This window comes from Perna viridis, chromosome 1 (genome assembly GCF_037379345.1).
Source record: "Perna viridis isolate PV_CMFRI_1.1 ecotype Kerala chromosome 1, ASM3737934v1, whole genome shotgun sequence".
Classification (NCBI taxonomy): Eukaryota; Metazoa; Mollusca; class Bivalvia; order Mytilida; family Mytilidae; genus Perna; species Perna viridis.
This window is the reverse complement of record NC_142445.1, coordinates 56,323,796-56,347,386: the sequence shown is the minus strand read 5'-3', so window position 1 is coordinate 56,347,386 and position 23,591 is coordinate 56,323,796. Positions and strand designations below refer to the sequence as shown.

At 31.8% G+C, this 23,591-nt stretch overlaps 1 protein-coding gene across 4 annotated transcripts in view; it reads left to right on the top strand.

Moving 5' to 3' along the window:
• The window catches only part of LOC148629492 (nipped-B-like protein), a 51,307-nt gene extending 30,725 nt beyond the window's left edge, over window positions 1-20,582 (top strand). For 2 of the 4 annotated variants that reach the window (XM_088552140.1, XM_088552127.1), the window contains 26 exons: window positions 192-294; window positions 537-635; window positions 873-1,019; window positions 2,570-2,704; window positions 3,202-3,306; window positions 4,317-4,370; window positions 4,574-4,685; window positions 5,632-5,768; window positions 5,975-6,115; window positions 6,343-6,436; window positions 6,645-6,796; window positions 7,020-7,034; window positions 10,718-10,808; window positions 11,220-11,326; window positions 11,423-11,489; window positions 11,711-11,765; window positions 12,173-12,308; window positions 12,679-12,786; window positions 12,983-13,186; window positions 13,887-14,033; window positions 15,237-15,269; window positions 15,700-15,787; window positions 16,034-16,148; window positions 17,795-17,957; window positions 19,013-19,252; window positions 19,948-20,582. In XM_088552140.1, coding sequence (XP_088408266.1) covers window positions 192-294; window positions 537-635; window positions 873-1,019; window positions 2,570-2,704; window positions 3,202-3,306; window positions 4,317-4,370; window positions 4,574-4,685; window positions 5,632-5,768; window positions 5,975-6,115; window positions 6,343-6,436; window positions 6,645-6,796; window positions 7,020-7,034; window positions 10,718-10,808; window positions 11,220-11,326; window positions 11,423-11,489; window positions 11,711-11,765; window positions 12,173-12,308; window positions 12,679-12,786; window positions 12,983-13,186; window positions 13,887-14,033; window positions 15,237-15,269; window positions 15,700-15,787; window positions 16,034-16,148; window positions 17,795-17,957; window positions 19,013-19,252; window positions 19,948-20,163 — 3,064 coding nt within the window. In that variant the 3' untranslated portion in view covers window positions 20,164-20,582. The remainder of the gene's footprint in view (window positions 1-191; window positions 295-536; window positions 636-872; window positions 1,020-2,569; window positions 2,705-3,201; window positions 3,307-4,316; window positions 4,371-4,573; window positions 4,686-5,631; window positions 5,769-5,974; window positions 6,116-6,342; window positions 6,437-6,644; window positions 6,797-7,019; window positions 7,035-10,717; window positions 10,809-11,219; window positions 11,327-11,422; window positions 11,490-11,710; window positions 11,766-12,172; window positions 12,309-12,678; window positions 12,787-12,982; window positions 13,187-13,886; window positions 14,034-15,236; window positions 15,270-15,699; window positions 15,788-16,033; window positions 16,149-17,794; window positions 17,958-19,012; window positions 19,253-19,947) is intronic. The other 2 variants (XM_088552147.1, XM_088552134.1) reach the window with 1 other exon arrangement.
• The last annotated feature ends 3,009 nt before the right edge of the window (window positions 20,583-23,591 follow it).

Genomic DNA, 23,591 nt, shown 5'->3' with positions numbered 1-23,591 from the left:
GACATCAATTTTAGTAAATTTGTCACTGTTATGTCTAAATTAGTTTATAAGTAAGACAGAAATAATTGGATTTCTTTATAGTGAAGTATTTCATACAATACTGAGGTTAGGGGGAAATGCATATGAAGAATTTGTCTTCAACATTTTTGATATTTGGTTATCATACCACTATAGTCTTGCTTTTCTTTTAGACCTCCACCTTCAAAATTAGACGATGAGAGTGCATGTTTGGTAGCACAGTATCTTTCTTCCAAGAGACCATTTGCACAAAGTTTTGATATTTACTTAACACAGGTAAGATTTGGTGCATCATCTGTTTAGTGTATTGGTTTTTTGCTGCTTTGTTGTTTCAAGCCAACTTACCTTGCAGTCATTTAATTTTTTGGCTTAATCTTTAAGATACTTTGACAGTGAAATACAATGTACTTCTATTATTTCAAGATGTGAAATGTTAACATTCTCTTAACCCTTTACAATGACTATCTTAATAATTCTCTTCATTTTAAATTTCTCTTATTGTAAACTTTTTTTTTTAGATTCTTAGAGTGCTAAGTGAAAATGCAGTAGCTGTACGAACAAAAGCAATGAAATGTTTGACAGCTGTTGTTGAAGCAGATCCAGGCATTCTTGCAAGGGTAAATTTTTTTTTAATCATTCATAATGTGTTATCTTTCTCAGAGTTTTTTTTTATTAATAAGATGGATATTTTTTCCAAAAGCCAGGATTTTTTCTCCAATTTACAAGGGGAAAAAGAGTATATGTGATTGGAATAAATTGATTTTTTAACTGACAAGAGATGAACAAAATTTTGAAAGAAGTATGTTGATATTTTTAGTAAATATTTTTGGAAAATATTTTTTTTTCATTTGTAGAATGATATGCAGAAAGGTGTGCATGGTCGTTTCCTTGATCAGTCCACTTCAGTAAGAGAGGCAGCAGTAGAGCTAGTAGGAAGGTTTATTCTAATCCGTCCAGAACTTATACCTGATTACTACCAAATGTTGTCTGATCGTATACTGGTTAGTATGGCATATTTAAAAAAAAAGAAAAGGAAGGGAAAAAAAAAAGAATTTTGTCTTATTTGAAATAGCCATGACAGTATAGAAGGTCATGGTTCATATTGTTTGTTTTTAAGTACTGTGGAAATTAGGCTGTCTCCCAGTTTGTTACTTAAATTATTTCCCAAAGGTATTACATGTAAATTTTTCCAACTTCATTAAGTGTTAGTACTAAAAGCCAAAAATGGTGTCAGATAAGCAATTATGTAAACATTTCCTAAATCCCAGTAAATGATGCATATTTTCCCCAAAATTATAGTTGGGGCAGTTTTGAGAAAATGAACAAAATCAGGTGCATGTTATCAAATGGGGGAGGGAATGTCAAGTTAGTGCAGTTTTTCTAGATTTTTTCAATAATTTTTAGCTCACCTGGCCAAAGGCCAAGTGAGCTTATGCCATTACTTGGCGTCCGTCGTCGTTGTTGTGGACAAATTTTAAAAAATCTTCTCCTCTGAACTACTGGACTGACAGGTTTTAAACTTGGCATGATTGTTCCTTAGGCTGTTCTGCACAAATTGACCGATAGGATTGTTGATGCATGAAAAAACATGGCCGCTGTTACTGAAAATAGAACATAGGGGTCAGATTGCAGTTTTTTGCAAATTACTCGTTGCCTTTAGCAAATTTCTGGCTGGATAATATTGTTCAGCATCATGAGACAGACCTATGCCAAAATATTCAATACGATTGGTCAACTGATGTAGGAGTTAACGGCCCCTGAAACAGTGTTTTTTTGTATTTTGGCATGTGCAACTTTGAAAATCTTCTCAAAATCCATTGCACAGAATTCTATGAAAGTTGGCATATATGTTCCTTTGGGTATCCCACACAAATCGACTGTTGGCATTGTTGATTCATGAGAAAACATGGCCACCATTACTAAAAATAGAACATAGGGGTCAGATGGCAGTTGATTGCAAATAACTAAAAAACTATTGCCTTTATCAAATTTCTGGCACGAGTAAAATTGTTAGGCATCATGAGAAGGACCTATGCCGAAATTGACTAATGTAGGAGTTACGACCCCTGAAACAGTTTTTTTGTTGTTTTTTTTTTCACATGTACAACTTTGAAAATCTTCTTCTCTAAAACTATTTAAGATCATTGAATGAAATTAAGCATTATAGTTCTTTAGTGTATTGTGCGCAAAATGACTGTAGTGATTTTTAATTTTTAATCCATGAATAGATATGGCTGCCTATACTAAAAATGGAACTTAGGGGTCATAAGACAGGTTTTTGAAAACAATTCAAAAATGCTATAAAAAGTATTTCCTGCATTTGTCAATTTAGTTGATTTTAACTTAGCCTGTCTCATTCCTCAAGTTTTTCAAATAAGCAAATGGTTAACCAGGTGAGCGATTCAGGCTCTCTTGAGCCTCTGGTTTATGGTAGGTTGTGTTATGGAAGTATGTATTAAGAAAAGTTCAACATTATTTTCTTTAACTTAGTTGTGAAATTAGTGCTTTAAAGTGCATTATGACATTGGTCTTTTTTTATATATATTACTAGGATACTGGAATTAGTGTTAGAAAACGGGTGATAAAAATATTTAGAGACATTTGCGTTGAACAAACTGAATATCCTAAAATACCAGAAATGTGTGTCAAAATGATTCGAAGAGTGAATGACGAAGAAGGTATCAAGGTAAGTTGAAAATCTGAAAAATATGTATTTTGGAAATTTTTTCAAAATTCTTTGCCTGTATATTTAAAAAATCAAGGTATTTTTTAAGGCAATGGACCTTCAGCACTTTCATAAAATTACAGACATTCTCGATTCAAGTACCATTTGTCTAAAACTTGTTGGATGCAGGTTTTCTTCAATTGTTAACTTGCCTGAATAGACATGATTGTATGTGGTACATAAACAATCTAGACCCCTATTGTTTCTTTATTTCTAAAGGTTATGTTTTAAATGGTTTTGGCATATTCTGGTTTCTGTGCTCTTGTTAATACTTTTCTAAATATGTTTATGGTATTTTACATGGTTTAATTTTTGTTTTTCATTGCACATTTGATATAAATTTGGAAGTGTGTCTTTGTTAGGAAAGAGAAAGATCTTTTAAAAGACCATTATATTTTATTGGACATCAAGAAAAGTTCAGATTTCATAACTGAAGGATTTTATTTGATTTTTAACAGAAATTGGTGAATGAAGTGTTTCAGACGATGTGGTTTACATCACTCAGCAGTAGAGACAGAGATTCTACCAAATTGATACAGAGGGTTGTTAATATAACTGAAGTAGTAAGTAGTCTAACACAAACCATCAGACTGGTGTTGCTTATAATCTTCCATTCGTTATGGTTATTATAAATGAAATATCTAGGAGAAAATTAACCGATAAGTTACATGGTGGTGCATCATCTAATTTATAGACATATCTGATGTTGTGAAAAAAACATTGTTAAAGGATAGATTTTATTTTTTATTTTCATTTTGATTGTCCAGTTTGAATTGTTTTCATAAGCAAAAGGTGACTTCCATTATTTGTGTATTGTAAAGCAGAAAATGGTATGGAAATACGGCAAGCCAATGATAATACATCCCAAAAATAGTGACTGATTCCTGTCAGTAGTTATTTTATTATACTCCAAAGTTTGGGAGTTTCAACCAGTCTCTCCGTCTCCAAACTATTTTCTTAGCAGCTTGCAGCATTGTTGTGAAACTTCATTGGATGTAATATAACCATGTGTAGATGTGTATACTGTCAGGAATTTATGTTAAGACGAAAGTTAAAGAAATGACAGCTGATGTACTTAGCCATTTTTCATTGAAATTTGTTTTCACATGTTATCTGCAACTGATCAAAATAATTACCAGTCCATTTAAAATCCAGACACTGACTAATATAGAGATGATTAATGGTGTAGAAAAACCTACCGAACAAACAATGCTTTGGTTTTTTTTGTATCTTCATATGCTAACATGTTTTAACATAACGATAGTTCCTTCTGTATTCACATCTGTATTTTTTTTTAAACCAGACATTCGTCTCCCATTTAAAACCAAATGAATCAAATAAAATCAAAAGCAATAACTCTCGTTAAGTTCTTATTTCATACACAATCTATAGAACTTTTGGTGAAATAGTGCGACAACTGAATGACAAACTAAGAATGGTAATGTGGTTGGTAACAGTTCCTACTGATGGTGTGTTTTGACAGTCACTAATCACCTGTTTGATTTTTATTAAAACTGCTACTGCAGTACAATTGTAACAATATACAGATAAATGTAATGGATTTTATTTGTAGGTAGCAGCAATTAAAGATAATGGCTATGAATTTTTCGAGCAGTTGTTAGAGAATGTAAGTTTATTTCAATTAAAAATTTAGTGTTTTTACTTTAATTTTATTATCATCAACATGGTTTTCATTGGATGGATCATTACTATGCCGGGGAGCTTCCAATTAACACTTGAGTATAACCTCAACCTTGCTTATGATGTTAGTCTGATCCTTCAGTGTAGTTTTATGTAATTCACTTTGTTTTCTATTATTATTTTGATCAGTTGCTGAAGAAAGATGAGAATGGTCATTACAACAAGAATGCTGTGACTGCTTGTAAACAAATTGTAGACTGCCTGGTAGAAAATGTCTTGAGGCTGGAAGAGAAAAGTGTTGGTAAGTAAAATCCCAAAGCTGCATTAGTTGTCATTTTTGTAAAAAATATTTCTGTTGAGATATGCCTTAATTCTACTAAATTGCACTTTTCCTATATAATTTCATTCGATATCCACAAATAAAATGTGTTAAATACATGAAATAGGTGTCTATATATTTATTGTCTTGCAAGACAAAAAATCGACCTAGATAAATTTGTATGCATGTGACTTCTGGTGACCTTAATCCATGCATGTGCTGTAAGGGTCGCTTTTTTAAAAAAAACAAATCTGATTGCAAAGCGAAAGTGGTTAATCAATGGCAAGAAAAACTGTCAGACTCAAGCCGTAAAAAGAAAACAGTTTCAATATAATGCAAGGATCCTTTTGAAATTTACGTATTGTGGTATAATGTGGCACAAATATGGTCCGTACCTGTCATTATTTATTTGAAAACTAATCAAGAAATAGATGAAATGAAATGTAAACAAGACGTGCTTACCTGTGATCCATTATTGTTATTTTTTTTACCAAGGTTAAAGTATTTTTAACCCAGGTTAATATCCTGTCGACAATCTTCATAAGCAATGGGGAAAAATAATTAGATCTGAGCTATAGATCTTCTTAGTTTGAAAAAATGTTGTTTTCACAATATTTTTTAGGTATAATCGACATTTATTGCTTGAGTTGAATTACTACAAACTTGTTTCATTTTATCAGCAAAATTCAGTAGAATCAAAACTGAACAAATTTGGCAGCTAATGCAGCTTTAAGCAAACAGTGCCTAGTGACATGCCCAACTTAATTTAACTTTGTTATAATGAATAGATAAAATCTTGTATTAATAGAATTTAGCTCAAATGTTCCTAATAAGTTACTATTAAAACTATGTACTAATTGGTCTTTGTAACAACTTTCATCAATTTAAGAATGGTAAATTTTATAAAAGTACTGTATGCAATTTTCAGATCAGGGAGAAGGAAAAGGTTGTAGTCAAAGATTAATAGCCTGCCTGTCAACTCTCTACTTGTTTAGCAAGATCAAAGCAGATCTAATGGTGAAGCATGCTGAAACACTGCAGCCATACTTAGACATAAAATGTAGTGTAAGTATTGTAGAGAATTGTCAGTTTTTTCATTGTTCAGTATCATTAATTTCTTTCTTTGTTATTTTAGTGTAACAAAAATCCTGATAATTTGCATTCCCAACAGCTTATTAACTTTCAAGCATGATGTTCTACTGAAGGGTGTGTTTTGTCAGTTTTTAATGATTATTTTTATTAAGTATTTTATGTTTTCATTTTTATTACAGACACAGGGTGATTATTATGTGCTGCATTACATTGCTAAGATTCTTGAGTTAGTGGTTCCTCTGATGGACCATCCCAGTGAGTCATTCCTTGCCCAGCTAGAAGAAGATATGATGAAACTCATTCTGAAGCATGGCATGATGGTATGTTCAAATTAATGCTTATAAAGTATTTTGTAACATATTTATTCAATAAGTCTTTGTTTAGTTGATTATTTTTATTTGCCTCAAAAAAAGTTCTCTAGCTACTCACGAAGTTTTTGTTTCTCTTACCTAACACATTTAAGATGAAAACTTCAAAACAGTTGAACATCTTTTCAGTTATGAAATTCATTGTTTACAGAAATATCACACATGCCATTTTTTTATAGGTGCTACAAAGTTGTGTCAGTTGTTTAGGTGCTGTTGTGAATTGTGTCAGTCATAATTATGCTTTGGTCAAGGATTGCTTCCAGAAATTCTTTGGTATGTAATATATATCTTGCAAGTCTTATGAATTAGAAGTTTCAGAAAATTAGATGTCATAATATTAATTTGTATATTTACAGATAAAAATTACGAATTAAGCTATCCCCCTTCAAAATGTTACAATTTCTGAAATTGAAAGTCAATCACGTTGTAATGTGAGTGTCAATTAATTGCAATAAAATTGTAACTTTGATACTTATTGCAGGTCTTCTGTCCCGGCTTATGGTAATCCATCAGTCTAATCCATCTGACCCTACTCTCAATGCAAGAAAACCAACTTTACTCAGGTCTCTATTTACAGTTGGTTTACTGTGTAAACATTTTGACTTTGATTCCAGAGACATGGGTGAAACCAAGGTAAGGGCATTGTTTGTTGTAGTGTTTTTATGTAGTTAGATCATACAAAGATATCATAAAGAATAGGGGAAAAAAATTAATGAAAAAAAAAGTTATATGTGAAAGTTTAGGTTCTGTTTTATTTGTTATTATTTTCTGTTATGATGTTAGTAAATATTAGTAGAAATTTCATATTCAAAATATAATATGCTTAAGGAACTGTTATGTAATTTTTATTTAATAGACTGATGAAGAAATGGTAAAAAATGGTTTTGTTCCTGTATTAAGTTCTTTGTTGACACATTTTGTAGTTTCATTAAATGTTATTTTATATACAGTTTTAAAATTACCTTCATATTTCACATATTTTGTCAATGTAAACATCATTCTTTTATTTATTCTAAACACACTTCTGACTAAGGGCTGTTCCAATAAAACATACATAGGACCCGGGGACGGCATTTAAAAAAAAATATATACTTGGTTGTGGGTTGGTGGAAAATGCATATATGGCACAGTACTGGGCTTGGAATTTAGCTCCTGTGAGTGGTTGTTGGTAAAATGAAGGAACATTCTGTTGAAAGTTGTTTTTTTACTTTCTCGAAATGGTCCAAAGTGAATCCCTGTCATTGTATAAACCTTTAGTATGGTTGAGTTATGCGCTTTTGTTGCTGGAAGTTTGCGCCATTTTTACAGGTGTTCCACCCAGGAAATCGCCCTGTGTTTGTTTTGACATTATTCTTCCTGTTTTTCTCTGGGTTTTGCTGTGGAGCAATGGTGCGACCCGAGACATCCGAACATCAGAAAAGATGTCAACTTTTGTCATTTGTTGATGTGGTTCATAAGTGTTCCTCGTCTCTCGATTTTTATGTAGATTTGACCATTGGTTTTCCCGTTTGGATAGTTTTACACTAGTAATTTTTGGGGCCCTTTATAGCTTACTTTTCAGTCTGATCCAAGGCTCCGTGTTGAAGATCATACTTAGACTTATTATGGTTTATACTTTCAATAAATTGTGACTTGGATGGAGAGTTGTCTCATTGGTACTCATACCACATCTTCTTATATCTATTCAGTGTGTCTGAATTATCATCAAAGCAACTCTCCCACAATTAAACTTCTTTTGAAACTGAATTTGAACAGTTGTTAAATCACTATGTGGTCATTGTATATTGATATCAAGAATAACCCATTCCAAAACTTCAAAATGAAAGGGTATGGGCTATGGAGTGAATGTGTAGGTGACAAAAACACCAAATTATCAAAGAATAGGGCTTTTACTTCTGTTCTTCATCTTAGAAATTGTCAGAGAGTCTACAACAATGGACAAAATTTCCATACCCTTAAACAAGATAGCCCCCAGTGTGGAAATGAGCAGAATTTTCCATATTGATTAACATCAATATTACTTTTTACTCTCTTGTTCCTCACCTGCACAGAGTGCATGCAAACTTGAGTGATGCTTAAATACAGCAGATTTCCAGCTGAAAGTGCCAGGTATACAAAAAGAGAAGTTTTCTTGAAATCATTGATCTGCGATAAAACAAATGGATTTTAGGAAATTTCACACAACTATCAAGGCAATATTATGGATACACACAGAAATTTTAACTGGTTAGATGAGATACAAAATAGTTCATGGTAATACACCAGCTTCATATACAATCACTGTTGTACAGTGTGCATCAATAAAACTTCTGCAATATCTTCTATTTCTCTTCACATACCAAATATCATTGACCTGTGATATAAAGTGGTTGTTGAAAATTTGCTATGGACAAATACTCTTACAATTGCGAATACCAGAATGGTAATCCCTATATTCTGGCCTTCTTCGAATTTGCTCACAGGCAAGACAAAAATCAAAATTTGCATTGAAAAGAGGATATGTGTGCATAAAAATGAATCTTAATATATGATACAGGGCCTAATCTAGAGGGAGAAATGGGCAAAAACTTCTCCCTGTTTATGCTCACTTCTCCCATTTATCTTTGAGAGGGAGAAGTTTTTGTAATAAATTATACAAAAATGTCAATATTGTTATTTTTCAAATAGAATTTACAAAAACCTCTCCTTGTCATTGATGTCTAGATTAGGTCCTGTGAAATGATTTTAATGTACAGATATATGAATGCACAAGAGGTAAAAGCATTAGTCTATACATGAATATATGCAACATGCAAGAAATAGGCAAAACAGCAAATACATATATTTTTTAATCAGTGTCTTAGCTAGGCAAAATGGAGGGGTGCAGCGCCCCGCCCCTCTGCCATATTACCCCCTTATTACCCCCTTATTGCCCCTTTATAATTATCTGAAGATTACACTTTTGTTAATAAATTACACTAAGCCAAGAGTGTCACCTTCATTTACCATATCCTGTCGTAATTAACCCTCAGGTATACCTCAGGTAGTTGTTGGTGATCATTCAGCTGATCAAGGTTGTCGGATGATGATCATTTACAAGTAGAAATTTGATCCCGATTGGATCTATCACCATTTCATGAACAGCCAATCATTGGTTAATAATTATTTTCTTTTGTACAATTAATTTTAAAAATATTTTCAAGTTGACAGGTCTATGTTATGTAGAGCCATGGGTGTAAACAGTTGCATGTTGCATATGTTTGTTTATTCAGTATGTCAGTTATCTCTGTCAGTTCAATTCTTTTTAAAATTTTCTATATCATCAACAGTACAGGTAATTTTTCAAAAGTTATAATTACATTAGTTAGAGAAAAACTATGATTTTGAAATTGAATTGGAGCAATATTGAATATTTGTTACATTTCATGCAACATTTTGCTTCATAGTATGTCATAAATTTTAAGCATCACTTGCCCTTAATCTTCTTTATGGTGTGATAGTATACTGCTTTAAATTCTACAAAAGTAATGTTAATTTTTGTCTACACATCATTCTTGTATTATTTAATAAGAATACATACATACAAGAAAAGCGAGAAAAAAAAATGAATAAAGATATTTCTGACTTAATGGAAAAATAAATTATAAAAAAAAAAAAACAACTTCAAATTCACTAATGTTCCTTTTTTTGGTTGAAAAAAACATGCTACATGTTAAGTGCCCTCTTCCCTGTGCACCATCTATTTTCAAATCCTAGCTAGAACACTGATTATGTGTAAGTGGAATGAAGCATTCATGAAATCATGCAATGTCTTGCTATTATCTGTATGAAGTACATGTATGTCACGTCACATGCAGCTGAAATATATAAAAAATTAAAGAATTACCATGGGAATACTGTTGAAGAATATATATATGAATTTTAATATACAGATAAATGAATGCAAGCAGTAAAAGCGCTAGTCTATACATGAATATGTGCAACATGCAAGTGATAGGCAAAACTACAGAATATGTATAAATGAAATGAAGCATTCATGAAATCATGCTATGTCTTGCTATTATCTGTATGAAATGTCTCACATGCAGCTGAATTACATAAAAAAGTAATGTATTACCATGGGAATATTGTTAAAGAATATTTATAAATATTAATTTGCTTGTTGGTGCCTATAAAACTTTATCTCTATGGGTGGGTAGGAGTGGAAAAATATCGCTTCTATGGGAGGTTATCCCCCCCCCCCCCCCCCCCATGTATGTTTTACTGGAACAGCCCTAAGTTTGGTAGACTATTTTCTTTCAGTATTAGTCGTGTATACATATTGCGTAGCATTTTCACAAAAGTTGCTAATGCAATATGAATATATTGGCTGCTGTGTACAATGCACACCTACAGTGTCTGAGGCTATAAATTAAATCTTTAATTCAGCTGATTTGATAACTAATGTTAACACTATTACATGTACATATAATTTCATAAATTTATTTCCCATATGGTATTTAAGAAAAAAGATTTATATATAGGGTTATTCAACTTCTTTGATAGAAACTGATCACTGTTTTATTGTTTGTACAGGTTTTAATCAAAGAGAAAGTTTTTGAAGTGTTGTACCATTTTGTCTTTCATGATGATTTAGATGTACAAGAGAAAGCATTGACTGGTTTAGGTTAGTGTTCTGATATAACTTGGAACAGATTATGGATCTCATTTACACATTTTCTTAGTACATTTTTTCTGTGAAATATTAATATTTACACCTTTCACATGATTTGGTACATACAGTTTTAGAACTACCTTTTTCCATTTTGTCAATGTAAACATCCTATTATTTATTATAAACACTCTTATGACTAAATTTTATGGACTATTGTCTATTTGACCCTGCTGTGTACCATGCACACTATCTGTGCCTAAGGCTATCAATAAAATCTTGATGATTTAGATGATCACGAGAAAGCTTCGATTGGGTTAAGTTAGTGTTCTTGTATAATTTGAAAATGTTATGTATCTCATTGCATTAGAAGAAAGATCTTTGATATATAGTGTTTAAGACTGATTTCTGTTTTGTATGTTTTAGGTTTTCTTGTTGTTCGACATTATGACTTTATGATGCATACTGTGATGAGAGAGATGTATTATGACTTCCTTACAAACACAGAATCTCCAGTCCGGCTGAAAATTCAAGTATGTATGCTTCTAGTTCAAAAAAAAAAAAAAAAAAAAAAGATTATCACATTGTTTGTGTTTGTGCTAGCTTGCAACATCTTGTTATTATTTCAGGTTTTGAAAAATCTCCAGTATTATTTGAATGAAGAGGAAGTAAGAATGCAGATTTCTGACCAGCAATGTAAGTTGACAATCTTTTCCAATTTTAAAGTGAAAGGTATTTAAAAAACAATATTGAATAAATAAAAAAACTTGGAAAAGCTAAAGGACTTATAATATAATTAAGTTTAAAATAATTTCTTGTGTTATGGTTTTCCTTCTATAAACTGAGTGAAATTGAATGAATACATCTATATTTAACCCTGAATGTATGAACTATGTACTGCATTTATTGCTTTGTAGGGAAGAAACATGCCAAAGAAGAGGACTTGAAGGAAATGGGGGATGTGCAATCAGGGTAATGTTTAATTGAACATTTGATGTTTGAAATAAATTATCATTTTATGACTCTTTTAGTTAAGTATTAATGTACTAACTGTGTAAAAGAAACTTGAGTTGAAGAAACTGGTTTCTTATACATGTACATGCATATTGTTGGACTGACTGACTGCTTTGAATGCAGTTGTAATGGAGATGTTACCAAAGATCTCCAATGCTACCAGTCTCTTAGACATTTGCTTCATTTTCCCCAAAATGTTTTCTAAATTAAGTGTCTGTGTTTGTGTTTTCTTCTTGTACAGCATGCCTTGAATTGTTTTTGTTTCTGTTCCTCCTAGATTCTGATCTGTTTTTATCACATGTTCAATCAGTGTTGTTTTTCTTGTGTAGATATATGATTTTACATTTTTTTTTTTTTTTTTTCAGAATGGCTAGTACAATTATGCAAATATATTTGAAGCAAGTTTTGGACTCCTTCTTCCACCAACAGATGTCAGTACGACTAGCAGCTTTAAATGTGATATGTCTAGTGTTAAGACAAGGTCTTGTTCATCCAGTTCAGGTATGAAACATGACTAGTAACAGATATTTGTGAAGTTGTTTTGATGTACTTTATTACAAATTATCTTTCCATTTTATTCTTTGCTAGGTACATGTTATATGTAAGTCAGTCCAATGAAAGTTTTGTATACAAATAATATGATTTCCTATGGAATGTCTTTTGATCACTAGATATGTGAACCTTTGTGAAAAAAAAATCCACCAGAATTCCGATTTCAAATCTGGATTTTACTGTGAAGTTTCACTTTTTCCTCTTTTAGTTCTGATTTTTTTTTTTTTTTTTTTTTTTTTTTTTTTTTATTGTCTGCTTCAAAAAATCAGTAATGCCTGTCTATTCAATTCCATTATCTTATCCATATTTTTTTTTCCAGTGTGTGCCATACTTAATAGCCTTCTGTACCGATGGAGATTCACAGATACGTGTTAAAGCAGATCAGCAGCTGGAAGAAATTGAGAAGAAATATCCTGGATTCATTCATGTAAGATGCTATAATTGTGACTTAAAAAGCATAGATATGTTATCAAAAGAATATCCACCTCCTAAACAATCTTACATACAGAAAAAAATAAGTTCATTCAGAATAAGATATACAAATTATTTGAGATAGCATTAAATGCAAATAAACATTTCCTATAAAGTTTAGCAGAATATAATGTGAAATTTCTCTTTTCCAGATGAAGGCATTACAAGGGCTGAAAATGTCATACAAACTACAGGAGATTATGATCAATGACAAAAGTGAAATAGTGCGTGGCATGAGGAACATTAATGACCACATTCAAAGTTTAAATTCTCGTTTATATTCTGTGTTACGGACTAATCGTTCACATAGGAGAGCTATATTAACTTCTTTACTGAATCTTTTTGATGATTCGTCGGTAAGTAAAAGAATAGTCAAGAAATTAATAGTAAGCTCTTTATTATTATTCTTCGGAATAGTTGGATAAAAGCTGTATACAAGTCTCGAGTAAAGTTGAACTGTACCAGAATTAGAAAATTAACACAATCCAGGGATATCAACCAGATAAAGAAAATGTACACAACAAATAACATGAAGTAATTAAATATACACATAGAAAAATGCTTCTGCAAATTAGGGCTCCAGCTCGAAAAGTGGTCCCCATGTCCGTCCATCCATCTGTTACTAACTTGTTTCGGCGCTGTGACTTTCTTGTCTTTCGATGTAGGCTTTTGATAGTTTGCATGTGGGTAGATCACTTAAATTCCACATATCCTACATGGATAGTGGTCTATGACCTTGAACTTTGACCTAAAGGTCAAATTCCTGTTTTTTGGGGGGTTTTTTTACAGTGAGAACTTTTGTCCAGAATATATTTGATTCCAGACTTCTTTTTCAAGTGGTAAATATTTTTATTGAATATGAGGGCTGCATTAAAAATTTTGAGTTGGTAAGCTTTTCCCAAATCCATTTCCTGTATATGGCTTTATTGACACAGTAGCCTCACAGAGATGAATGCTATCTCAATGATTTCTAGTTATTGATTAAAGAATATTCTTCCTTTTTATCTTTTCTGAATGTGCTTTTTTATTATTTAAATATTTTTTGTTACATTTCAGAAAATCTCATTGCAAGAACAAGTGTATATAGCTGATAACTTAGCTTATTTCCCATACCTCACTCAGGATGAACCTCTGTTCATTATCAATCAAATTGATATCATAGTTTCTGTCTCAGGCTCCAACTTGTTACAGTCATTTAAGGAGGTAAATTAACTTTCAGGGAAATAGCATGACCATTGAACTTTGTGTATTGTAATTTGTGCAACATATCTATTAGATTAATATGCCTTTTATTGTAAAGAATGAAATTGTTTCTTTTGTTAAAAGGTAGTTTTTGTTTAAAGTACCTTTTTCCATAGATAGCATTGTGTGAATTAATTTTAGCATGGTTGTTGTAAAGTTCTATATGTTTTATAATCATGAATTTGAGCACAAAAAGTGTTAATTTTTACCAGAAATTTTATTTTTCACTGAAATATTCTTCCTATTCCATAGCCATTAATGTCAACTAAATTACTGCAGCATGATTTTGCTTAAAGCCTCATGTCATTATCATATGCTTTTTGGGAAGAAAATGAAAGTAGAAAGCTGTGAATTCAGATATTCTATTGAGCATTAATTGTAACAGAGGGAAATATGAATAAGATTTTGCATTATGATGAAAAATTCTGTTTTTGTTAATTTTATGATTTTTAACTTTGGTAGTGTGTAATATTGTGGTTTCATTTATTACTTGTTGGAAACCAAATTTTTAGTGTTTTCGCTGTTAGTGTAGAATTAGAAACTAAGAATTTAACAAACAATCTCCAAGAATTTACATTAAGGCAGATAAAATGACTCCAATATTAAATCCCTCTATTATTCAAGTATGAAGGTGAGAGATTCCATATTGAGTAGTCCACATCCTGTCACCCTTGTTTTATAAAAAATTCCATATTGAGTAGTCCACATCCTGTCACCCTTGTTTTATAAAAATGCAAGTTCTTGTATGTGTTTGCATACCTTCACTTCCCTCTAAAATTGGTTAAAATTATAATGAACAAGTTAAAAAGATTCCCTTATTACTGTTAGAAAGTGGCACCCTTTGGGATATGGAACACTGTTCTTTTATAATCATTGACCCAAGAGAAATGACATTTCATGAAGTACTTAAATATAAATGTACATGTTCTATGGTAGATGAACAGAACCATGTGAAACAAATCTCCCCTCCATTTATGAAAATAAGTACTTAAACAAATGAAACCACGGTAATTCCATACTTGAGTTATTTCAAAACAGAAAATTTCCCCCAAATTTCTGAATGTACAGTACTCTTCAAATAAGCCTTCTTGAACCTGTTTTATTTTGATATATGTATGTTGTAGTTTAATTTTGTGTTTATTTAAAACATTTTGTTTATTTTAGGGACTGTTATATGGGAAAAAGGCCAGAGAAATGGTACTGTCAATTATAAGTTCTTTACGGCTACTAGTCAAAATTGTTTGCAGGGATATTAATTTTCTATGGAACTGCTAAATGTTAAAAAAATCTTGACAGATTTCCTTTAAATAAAACATTCTTTTGTTTAAAAATGGTCTTGTCAGTAATAGGGTCCCTATTAATCACATTCAAGCCTAGAAGTCTCAAATGTTCTTAAGTAATATTTTTTTAAGACATCTTTTAAGTTTCATTTATTCAAGTAAACTATGCTGAATTTGTTTAAATGCCATACATGTTTAAGTAGTAATATTTTAATGGATAATACCTGTTTAAGAATAGAATCTCTGTTTTAAATTTTTATTCAATTCTTGTGGGTTTTTGTTTTTGTTTTGTTTAATTGTTATTTTTGTAATGATTTAGATTGCAATATTTACATGTGTTATTGCAGGGTATGTTTAGCAATGGACAGGAAGGACAAACAATATCACTGAGAAAACTTTATGATGAAGATGATGATGACTATGAAACTGTGTTGGGTGAGTGACAAGAATCATTCTAAAAGAGGTTTTTTTACTCATTAAAAACGTTATTGGATTACTTCGAACTGGATATTTTGCCATTGAACAATGTGTATTCCGAGTACACAGTTATTATTGTAAAAGGCAGACTGCTACTAATTTCCTCAATTTAAAATAAGATATTCACCGTCTATTTGCTGATGTTTCATTTGAATTTTAGTGTTATACCTGAAATTTAATCCTTATACCTGTCATGTTTTGTAGAGAGACTGCCAGAAAATGTTTGTGGTTTGCTTGATATCATCAAACTTTCACAAGGGTGCATTCTTCTCTTGCACTTGAAACAACACTTAAAAGAGACTTATGGTTTTACTGACAGGTAAATTACCTCATGTACATGTATATAATAATGGTCATTTACCCAACTTTTAATGCACTTACATATCTAAGAATTATCTTCAGTCTGTGTCTAGATCAATTTAAGCTTTAAGAACCTTAATAGAAAGATACTGCACCACATGCAGATGTGCATGAAGGAAGCTTATTATTGTTTTATACTTGTAATCACAGATAATTTTAACATGTTCAGATCTTTTTGAATGCAACTCCTACCAAGCAGCTTATTGGATTTTGATAATTGGAAATATACATGAATAGGTATCATAAGTAAATGATCATGTGGGAAGATCATTCTTGTTTGCTGTTGGTAAAATGTGATAATGCAAGTAAAAGATTTTTTTCTTTTTAACTTCTTGGGAGTGAGTTATTCATTTTCCAAACTTATTCTACTGTATTCCTTGTATTCTTGCTTTATTTAATAAAAAAAAGAAACAAGATTCATTTTAATTCAATATGTGTATTACATTAATTTTGTAAATGTTACAACATATTATTAAGTGTTTGAAACATTGATAATGATTGAACATGGATATTCGTGTACACTTACAGTAAAATGATTAACAATATCTGAAGAAGTATTTTCAAAAATATTTGGTTAAGTTAGTTTTATTTTGTATGTTTCATTGGCGTAAAAAAGCATTGACCGTAGCACGTCTTCATTGAAAATGTGTTGTTAATGATCAATGCTTTTACACGCCAATGAAACAAAAAATCAATTCAAATATGGCGTCTTCTCATCATCAAAGGTATATGTCAGTACAACCCCACTGTCTCTTTTCTTTCGCAGTCGCTTTGAGACAAAACACTCATTTAAAAAATGTTTACGCAATGATTTAACATCTGAGAGGTTATCTTATTGAAATCAATTATATAAATATACACATTTAACACATACAATGACATAAATATACAAATTTAATCCAAATTCCATAAGGAGGAGGTTAGACAGAACGGCCATTATTTTGGCTACGCCTAGGGAAATTTTTGTCACAAAAACTTCCATATTTGTCATATTAGAAAAGAAATAATTGGTGGAGGGGTAGATTTGTACTCATTTTAACATGGGTTTGGCATTTATATTCTCATTTAACACCTCACTGTCACTCTGTGTTAAATAATTGAATATAAATGCCGTACCCATGTTAAAATGAGTACAAATGTACCCCCTCCACAAATTATTTCTTAAACATTCTATTCTTATAATTACATTTGACATGTTTCTTTAATTTTATTTTTTAGAAATGCATTACACTGGCTATCAATAAAGTAGTCTTGCATTTGTGGCATGTGCATATAAATAGCTAGAAATGTGCTTCATCGATTATGAAACATTATTTATAAAAATGATAATCAAATGAGAACAGTATATTTTAATAATATCCTCAGTAAATGTTATTATATTGCCCAGAATATTATTATTAATAAAGTTGTTGGTCAAAAATAAAAGGTTTTTATAATCCTGCCACCAAGTCAGTCAGGCATACATGTATGTACACTTTCCTGTCAATCCATAATAAATCAGTCTCTACCTGTTGTGGTATATCGATAATAGACATGGTACAACTTTAACCTAAACATGATGAGTTGGGTTTTTTTTTTTTTATTATTATTAATTTTTTTTTTTAGTAAAGTGCACAACTACTCTCCAGCAGACACTAAAGCATATGACAAGCCAGTAAACAGGAAGAATATCCTCAAATTTCATCCTCAGACTGTATTAAAGGAGATCGAGGTTGGCAAGGTTCCAGAAGAGGAGGTCAAAGAGAAATTAGTCAATGATTATCTGGAGGTATGTTCATCCTACTGCAACATTAAGTGAGCACCTTGCTGATCGTACTGCAGTCTTCAGGATTTATGTATTATTATTAGTTTACTTCCTGATGACAGCAATTGGGAAATCTTTTGTTTTTTCCTTCTTTTGTTTATTTTGTTTTGTTGTGTTTTGTTTTTGTTTTCATTTAAAAAAAAATATCTGTTTTTAAATGTCAATTTCAAAAATACTCCTTAAATTCCTTCAACTATTGGCAGAAACTTGATATAAGTCTGAGACTGCTCTTAGCTTCCGTGGTAACTCCAATCAAAGTTTTGGAATTTCATTTAACCATGTTCTGAGATAGAAGTAATTTTTCAAGATTTGCAGTGTGAGAACCTGGTCACCATCTTAGGTCCAAGGTCAGTCAGAGAAAACAAAAGACAGCAATACTAAAATATTCCAGATACAAACTAAATTTTTACTTAGACTAAGAAGAGATATTTTTTTTTCAATACAAACAAATAAATAAATGTATGAAACTACTGTCTAATCTAATCTAAAAAACTATTAGATCATGTTTTCATATTCAGTTTTTAGGTAAATCAAGAATTTAAAAGGACACCATTTTATAATCTTTCAGTGTAGGAGGTTGTAATTCCACTTCTTTCCTATTCCAAAGTTAGGTTTTCACCAAATTAAAAATTGGCCTGCTAGCCATCTAGATCAGTGCCAGAGTAACATGAGACAGATAGAACTTGGGAATATTCCTAAGGACTGTTCTATTATAAGATATGAGGTAACTGGGGAAGGCACTTTTTCACCAGGCGAGTCATCCATAGAAGTTCCGTTGATCTTTAGTATTTAACTCTATATTATGTCAGGAGACCTGAACTCCTATCCATATACAAAGTTAAAGTGCTTTCCCCTCATCCCTTGTATGCTTTACTGGAACAGCCCTTACATATCCAACAAATTTAGTAATAAAAATTAATTCCAGGAATGATTATTTGAGGTTCTGTATAAATGCTAATGACATCTGAGAATTTTTTTTCGTCAAAAGTTTTTAACAGATTTTCACGCATGATTTTCAGTTTAAAGATCTGATGTTGAATATTGACCCGCCTGATGATGAAGACAGTGATGATGGCAAAAGTGCAGGCTGTAACACACCAACTCCGGGTCGAAATACACCAACACCAGCTAAAACCACACCTAGAGTTCCACCCATGACTATTCGTATTGGAGAGGATGGAATTGTTATTCCTAAGGATGCAACTAATGAGGACACAGAAATGGCTGTGGAACAAAATGAAGAAAGTGCTGACAGTTCTGTAAGTTTTTCAGTATTGTTTATAGGTGATGCCATTAGGAGTTTTTAGTGCAACACAAGATGTTTAATGATAAGAACAAAATTTCGGGGAAATTCATTCTAAATGTATGTGAAACTGTTTTAAAAAAATGAATTAAACCTCTTTGTCCTTGCTTACTTATCCATTTTTATAAATATAAGTGATAGAAAGATCATTATTCGTTTTTATCCTGTCGCGTCAAATACTCATCTGGTTGGTTACAGTTGATATATAGTCCCTTTGTAAATGTAGCATCAAATATCTATAAGTACATGTTAATATGGCTTTGGCGTAAACATGCTCAAATATTATTCCTGTTATTCAAATAGGGAGGAACTTTTTAAAATCTTCCTAGGCTATTGAAAATATTAATGGAAATTAAGGGACATTATTCAAATTTATAAGGCAGTATTGGGCCTAATCTTGAGGGAGAAATGAGCAAAAACTTCTCCTTATTTATGATCACTTCTCCCATTTGTCTTAGAGAGGGAGAAGTTTTTGTAATAAGATTACACAGACAAGAATGTCAATATTGATATTTTTCAAACAGAATTTACTAAAACTTCACCTTGTTATCGATATTTAGATAAGGCCCTGATTATTCAAGCATATTTCCAAATATGGGAAAATATAAATTCAAAAAAATGTTTATTTGGTCTGCTATTTTATGGTTTTAGGTAAATATGAAGTGGACGCCGAAACCCTCAAAACATTCACATCACCACCACCATCATCACCATAGTAGTAGCCATAAAAAGAAATCATCACGAACTTTAATACAAACAATTACAGCAACACCCAAATCAGTTCCTAAGAAAAAGAAGAAAAAACGGAAACGTTATGGAAGTGATTCAGACAGTGACGATAGTGATGATCCTGACTTTGTTTGTTAACCAAAACAATGTATTATAGTGATGGATGAATGAAATGAGTGATCTACTACATTTATTGGCTGTTTTATTGTTGTTTTACATGTTGTTGTGAGGAAGAAATATCATCTGTTTTATTAAACCATGTACATATAGTCTTTTATCAAAACTGCTGTATTTTATTTCAGTGTACCTGTTTCATTGTTTTACATTATATCGTTGCTTTTTTTTTTTAAGATCATGACTTCATCTCTTATTTACGAATGTTGTTGTGTAAATGAAAAAAAGTATTTATTTTATTTTTTAAGAAAACCTGTATACAGTTTCATTGCAGGCTCTCTCAAACTCATTATCAAAATCATAATGTGATGTTTTCATTCCTAGCCATTTGAACTTAAGAAAATAGAAAAAGTTATTTGATGAAATTAAAAAATATAAAATTATTTTCTTCTTTTTTTGTTCATAAACATTACTGTGGATTTCCTGGATGAACTGACCTTGTTGAATTGAAATAGCTCAAGTAACAATGAAACTATCTCTGTGGTTATTTAAATAGACACCTTCATTCAAACAGTTAAACAGCTGAAAGTTACAGAAAAGGAGATTTTTACCTGCAGAAAAAAGACGTAGTGAATAAAAAAGCTTGAGCTCCTTATAACTTAGGCGGGATGAAAGTTGAATAATATCAACTTAATGGTTAGCGACTAAAACTGCTTCATTTTTGTTAAATTTTTATAATAAGTGGACATGTTCAGACTAAAACTTAAAGACTTAGACTAACTTTTTTTTTCTCATCAAAATTACTGAAATTACTATGATGAAATACAGAAAGTTCTCCTGCATAAGAGAAGATGTCTATTTAAATGACTTCAGATTTACTAATTCAGTAGATAACAGTTATTTACCTTGGGCAATTCCAGTTCAACAAGGTCAGATGTCACGGTCAACTACCTGTAACATGAAGTACAACCCATTCTTACAGGTAGTTGATATCAAAGAACACTGCATCTGCATAAAGCTACACACCATTTTGTGGTTGTGAAATGATATGCTGACATCGTCCATAGACACTTCACGCCTGGACAGTAACTTTAGTACAAGTACATAGACCTATACAAAATTATACCAGAAGGTGCCATACCACAAAAGGAAGTTTTGGGTGGATTTTAGGGGTAGTGACTTGAACTGTTTACGAATTACGGGCCAGATTTAAGCATTTTTACTCACCTGGCCAAAGGCCATGTGAGCTATTGCCATCACTTGGCGTCTGTCATTGTTAACAATTTTTCAAAACTCTTCTCTGACACTACTTGACCAATTGGAACCTTACTTGGTATGAATGTTCCTTGGAGTATTGGCATAGAACTGATGTGGGGATTTATGATTTGGGGAAAAACATCTGTTAGTTTTAGCCAAATTCTTTCAATTGCCAAAATGATCTTTATAAGGCCTACAAAAGTCTCTGGGGATTGAAGTTGTCAGACATCTTACAAGAGTTATTACCCTAAAAAAGTGAAAAAATGACGCTTTCATTGTACAGTATTCAACCAATATCTTGAAAACTATGATAGAAAGAAACTTTCAATTGCTGAAATGATCCTTATGATAAGTCCTACCAAAGTCTTCTTGAGTCAAAATTGTTGGACAACTCTGTTAAATGTATTGCCCTTCAAAGGCAAAATTTAACCAGGTGACCGATTCAGGCTCCTGGGAGCCTATTGTGTTCAATAACGACGACCTCCAAAATTAATTTAAGCCTTCCTTTTGGGTTATAGCACATTTGGTACAATTTCAAAGAGATCCATTCACTTATTATCTGTACATTATGAAATTGCCTGAAACTGTCCAAACATTAAATTGATAAACTATGAATGGATCTCATTGGGTGCCATACCACCAAAGATTTTGGGGGTTAAGATGAGAAATTACGGGCCAGTAAAATGCTTTGAATCAGTCTTCTTGGGTCAAAATTATTAGTAAACATCTTGTTCAATTTATTGCCATTGAAAGACAAAATTTAACCAGGTGAGTGATTTAGGCTCCTGGGAGCCTCTTATTAAGGTCTTTCCCATTTCAATGGGAAGACCTTCTTGTATTGATTTTTTTTTGTTTTTGATTCTTACGAAAATTGTGAAACTCCATCTTCAGGCACAACTCACACTTGATGTAATTTCCATAAACCTTTGATGAATTGCTTACTAAGCTTGTATGGTGAAAGCTGCTTTTTGATTTTTTATAAAAATCCTTTAGGATTTTACAATTTATAAATCATGGGAATTAATTCATAAAAAAGTGATTTTACTGTTCATTTTTATAGCACTGCGAGGTGCAATACAACAGGAAGACTGAGGTTGTGCCAGAACTGTTTAGTGATATGGGACCAGAAAACAAGCACTTTTATGATTTCAGGACATTAAATTCACTATTAGTGACTGGATCTCTTTATAGTTTCACTATCAAGTGCCATGCCACAAAAGAAAGGCTGGAATTGACTTCTGGGGTTGCAACTTAAACCAGTAAGAATTAGGAGCCAGTAACAAGCACTTTCAATTTGTCCAGACATTGTGAATAGATCACTTGGTTTTTGTATCACAATATTCCATACTACAAATAGGCTGCTGAAGGAAGATGGGCCATTTCAATTCTGGTCAAATTCTTATTCAGTGTCAAAAAAATTTCACAGCTATTTATAGCTTAAATTGTGTGTCCATAGTTCAGTGTTTGACCTGTGCAGTTGTACAAAGTTGTGCCTTCCTAAGCATTGGTCACTAAAGTAACTAAAAGAGTTAGGCCAGAAATTGTAAAATTCAATGAAATGCTTAAAAGGATGCAGCTCAATACAACTGCAAACAGTTGGGGCAAGTAAGGACACACCATTCAAAACTGATACCGCTTTGATTTTGGATTGTGATTTGACATTTGACGCATAAAAAAATTACCCTTTTGGGCCCCTACTTCCTAAGTGGATCCATTCACAACCTCCAAAATTGATCCAAACCTTCATCCTTTGTGAAGAATTTCAAAGAGATCCATTCCCTTTCACTCGGTCATCATCCTGAAATCAGAAAAACTCTTGTTTCTGGCCTCTGTGGCTCCTAATTCTTAATGGCCCCAGTCTCAAAATCTATCTCAGACTCCTTTAGGTTTGACACCTTACAGTACAATATATAAGAGATTCAGTCACTATTACACGTTATTGTCTGGACATCAGAAAAATGCTTGCTTCTGGCCCCTTTTTGGTCACTAAAAGTTCCATATTGGTTCAAGTCATAGTTCAAAAATTAATCTAAGCCTTCCATTTGGCTGTATAGCAATCAGGTAAAAAAACTGATAGATAGATACATTGCAGTCTTATCCATATCTTTCCTGCTCTGTATAGGAACTGGCAGGTCAAAACTAGTATTTTAAAACAGTAAATTAGTTCTAATATGGCATTGCATTTTAAAATGATA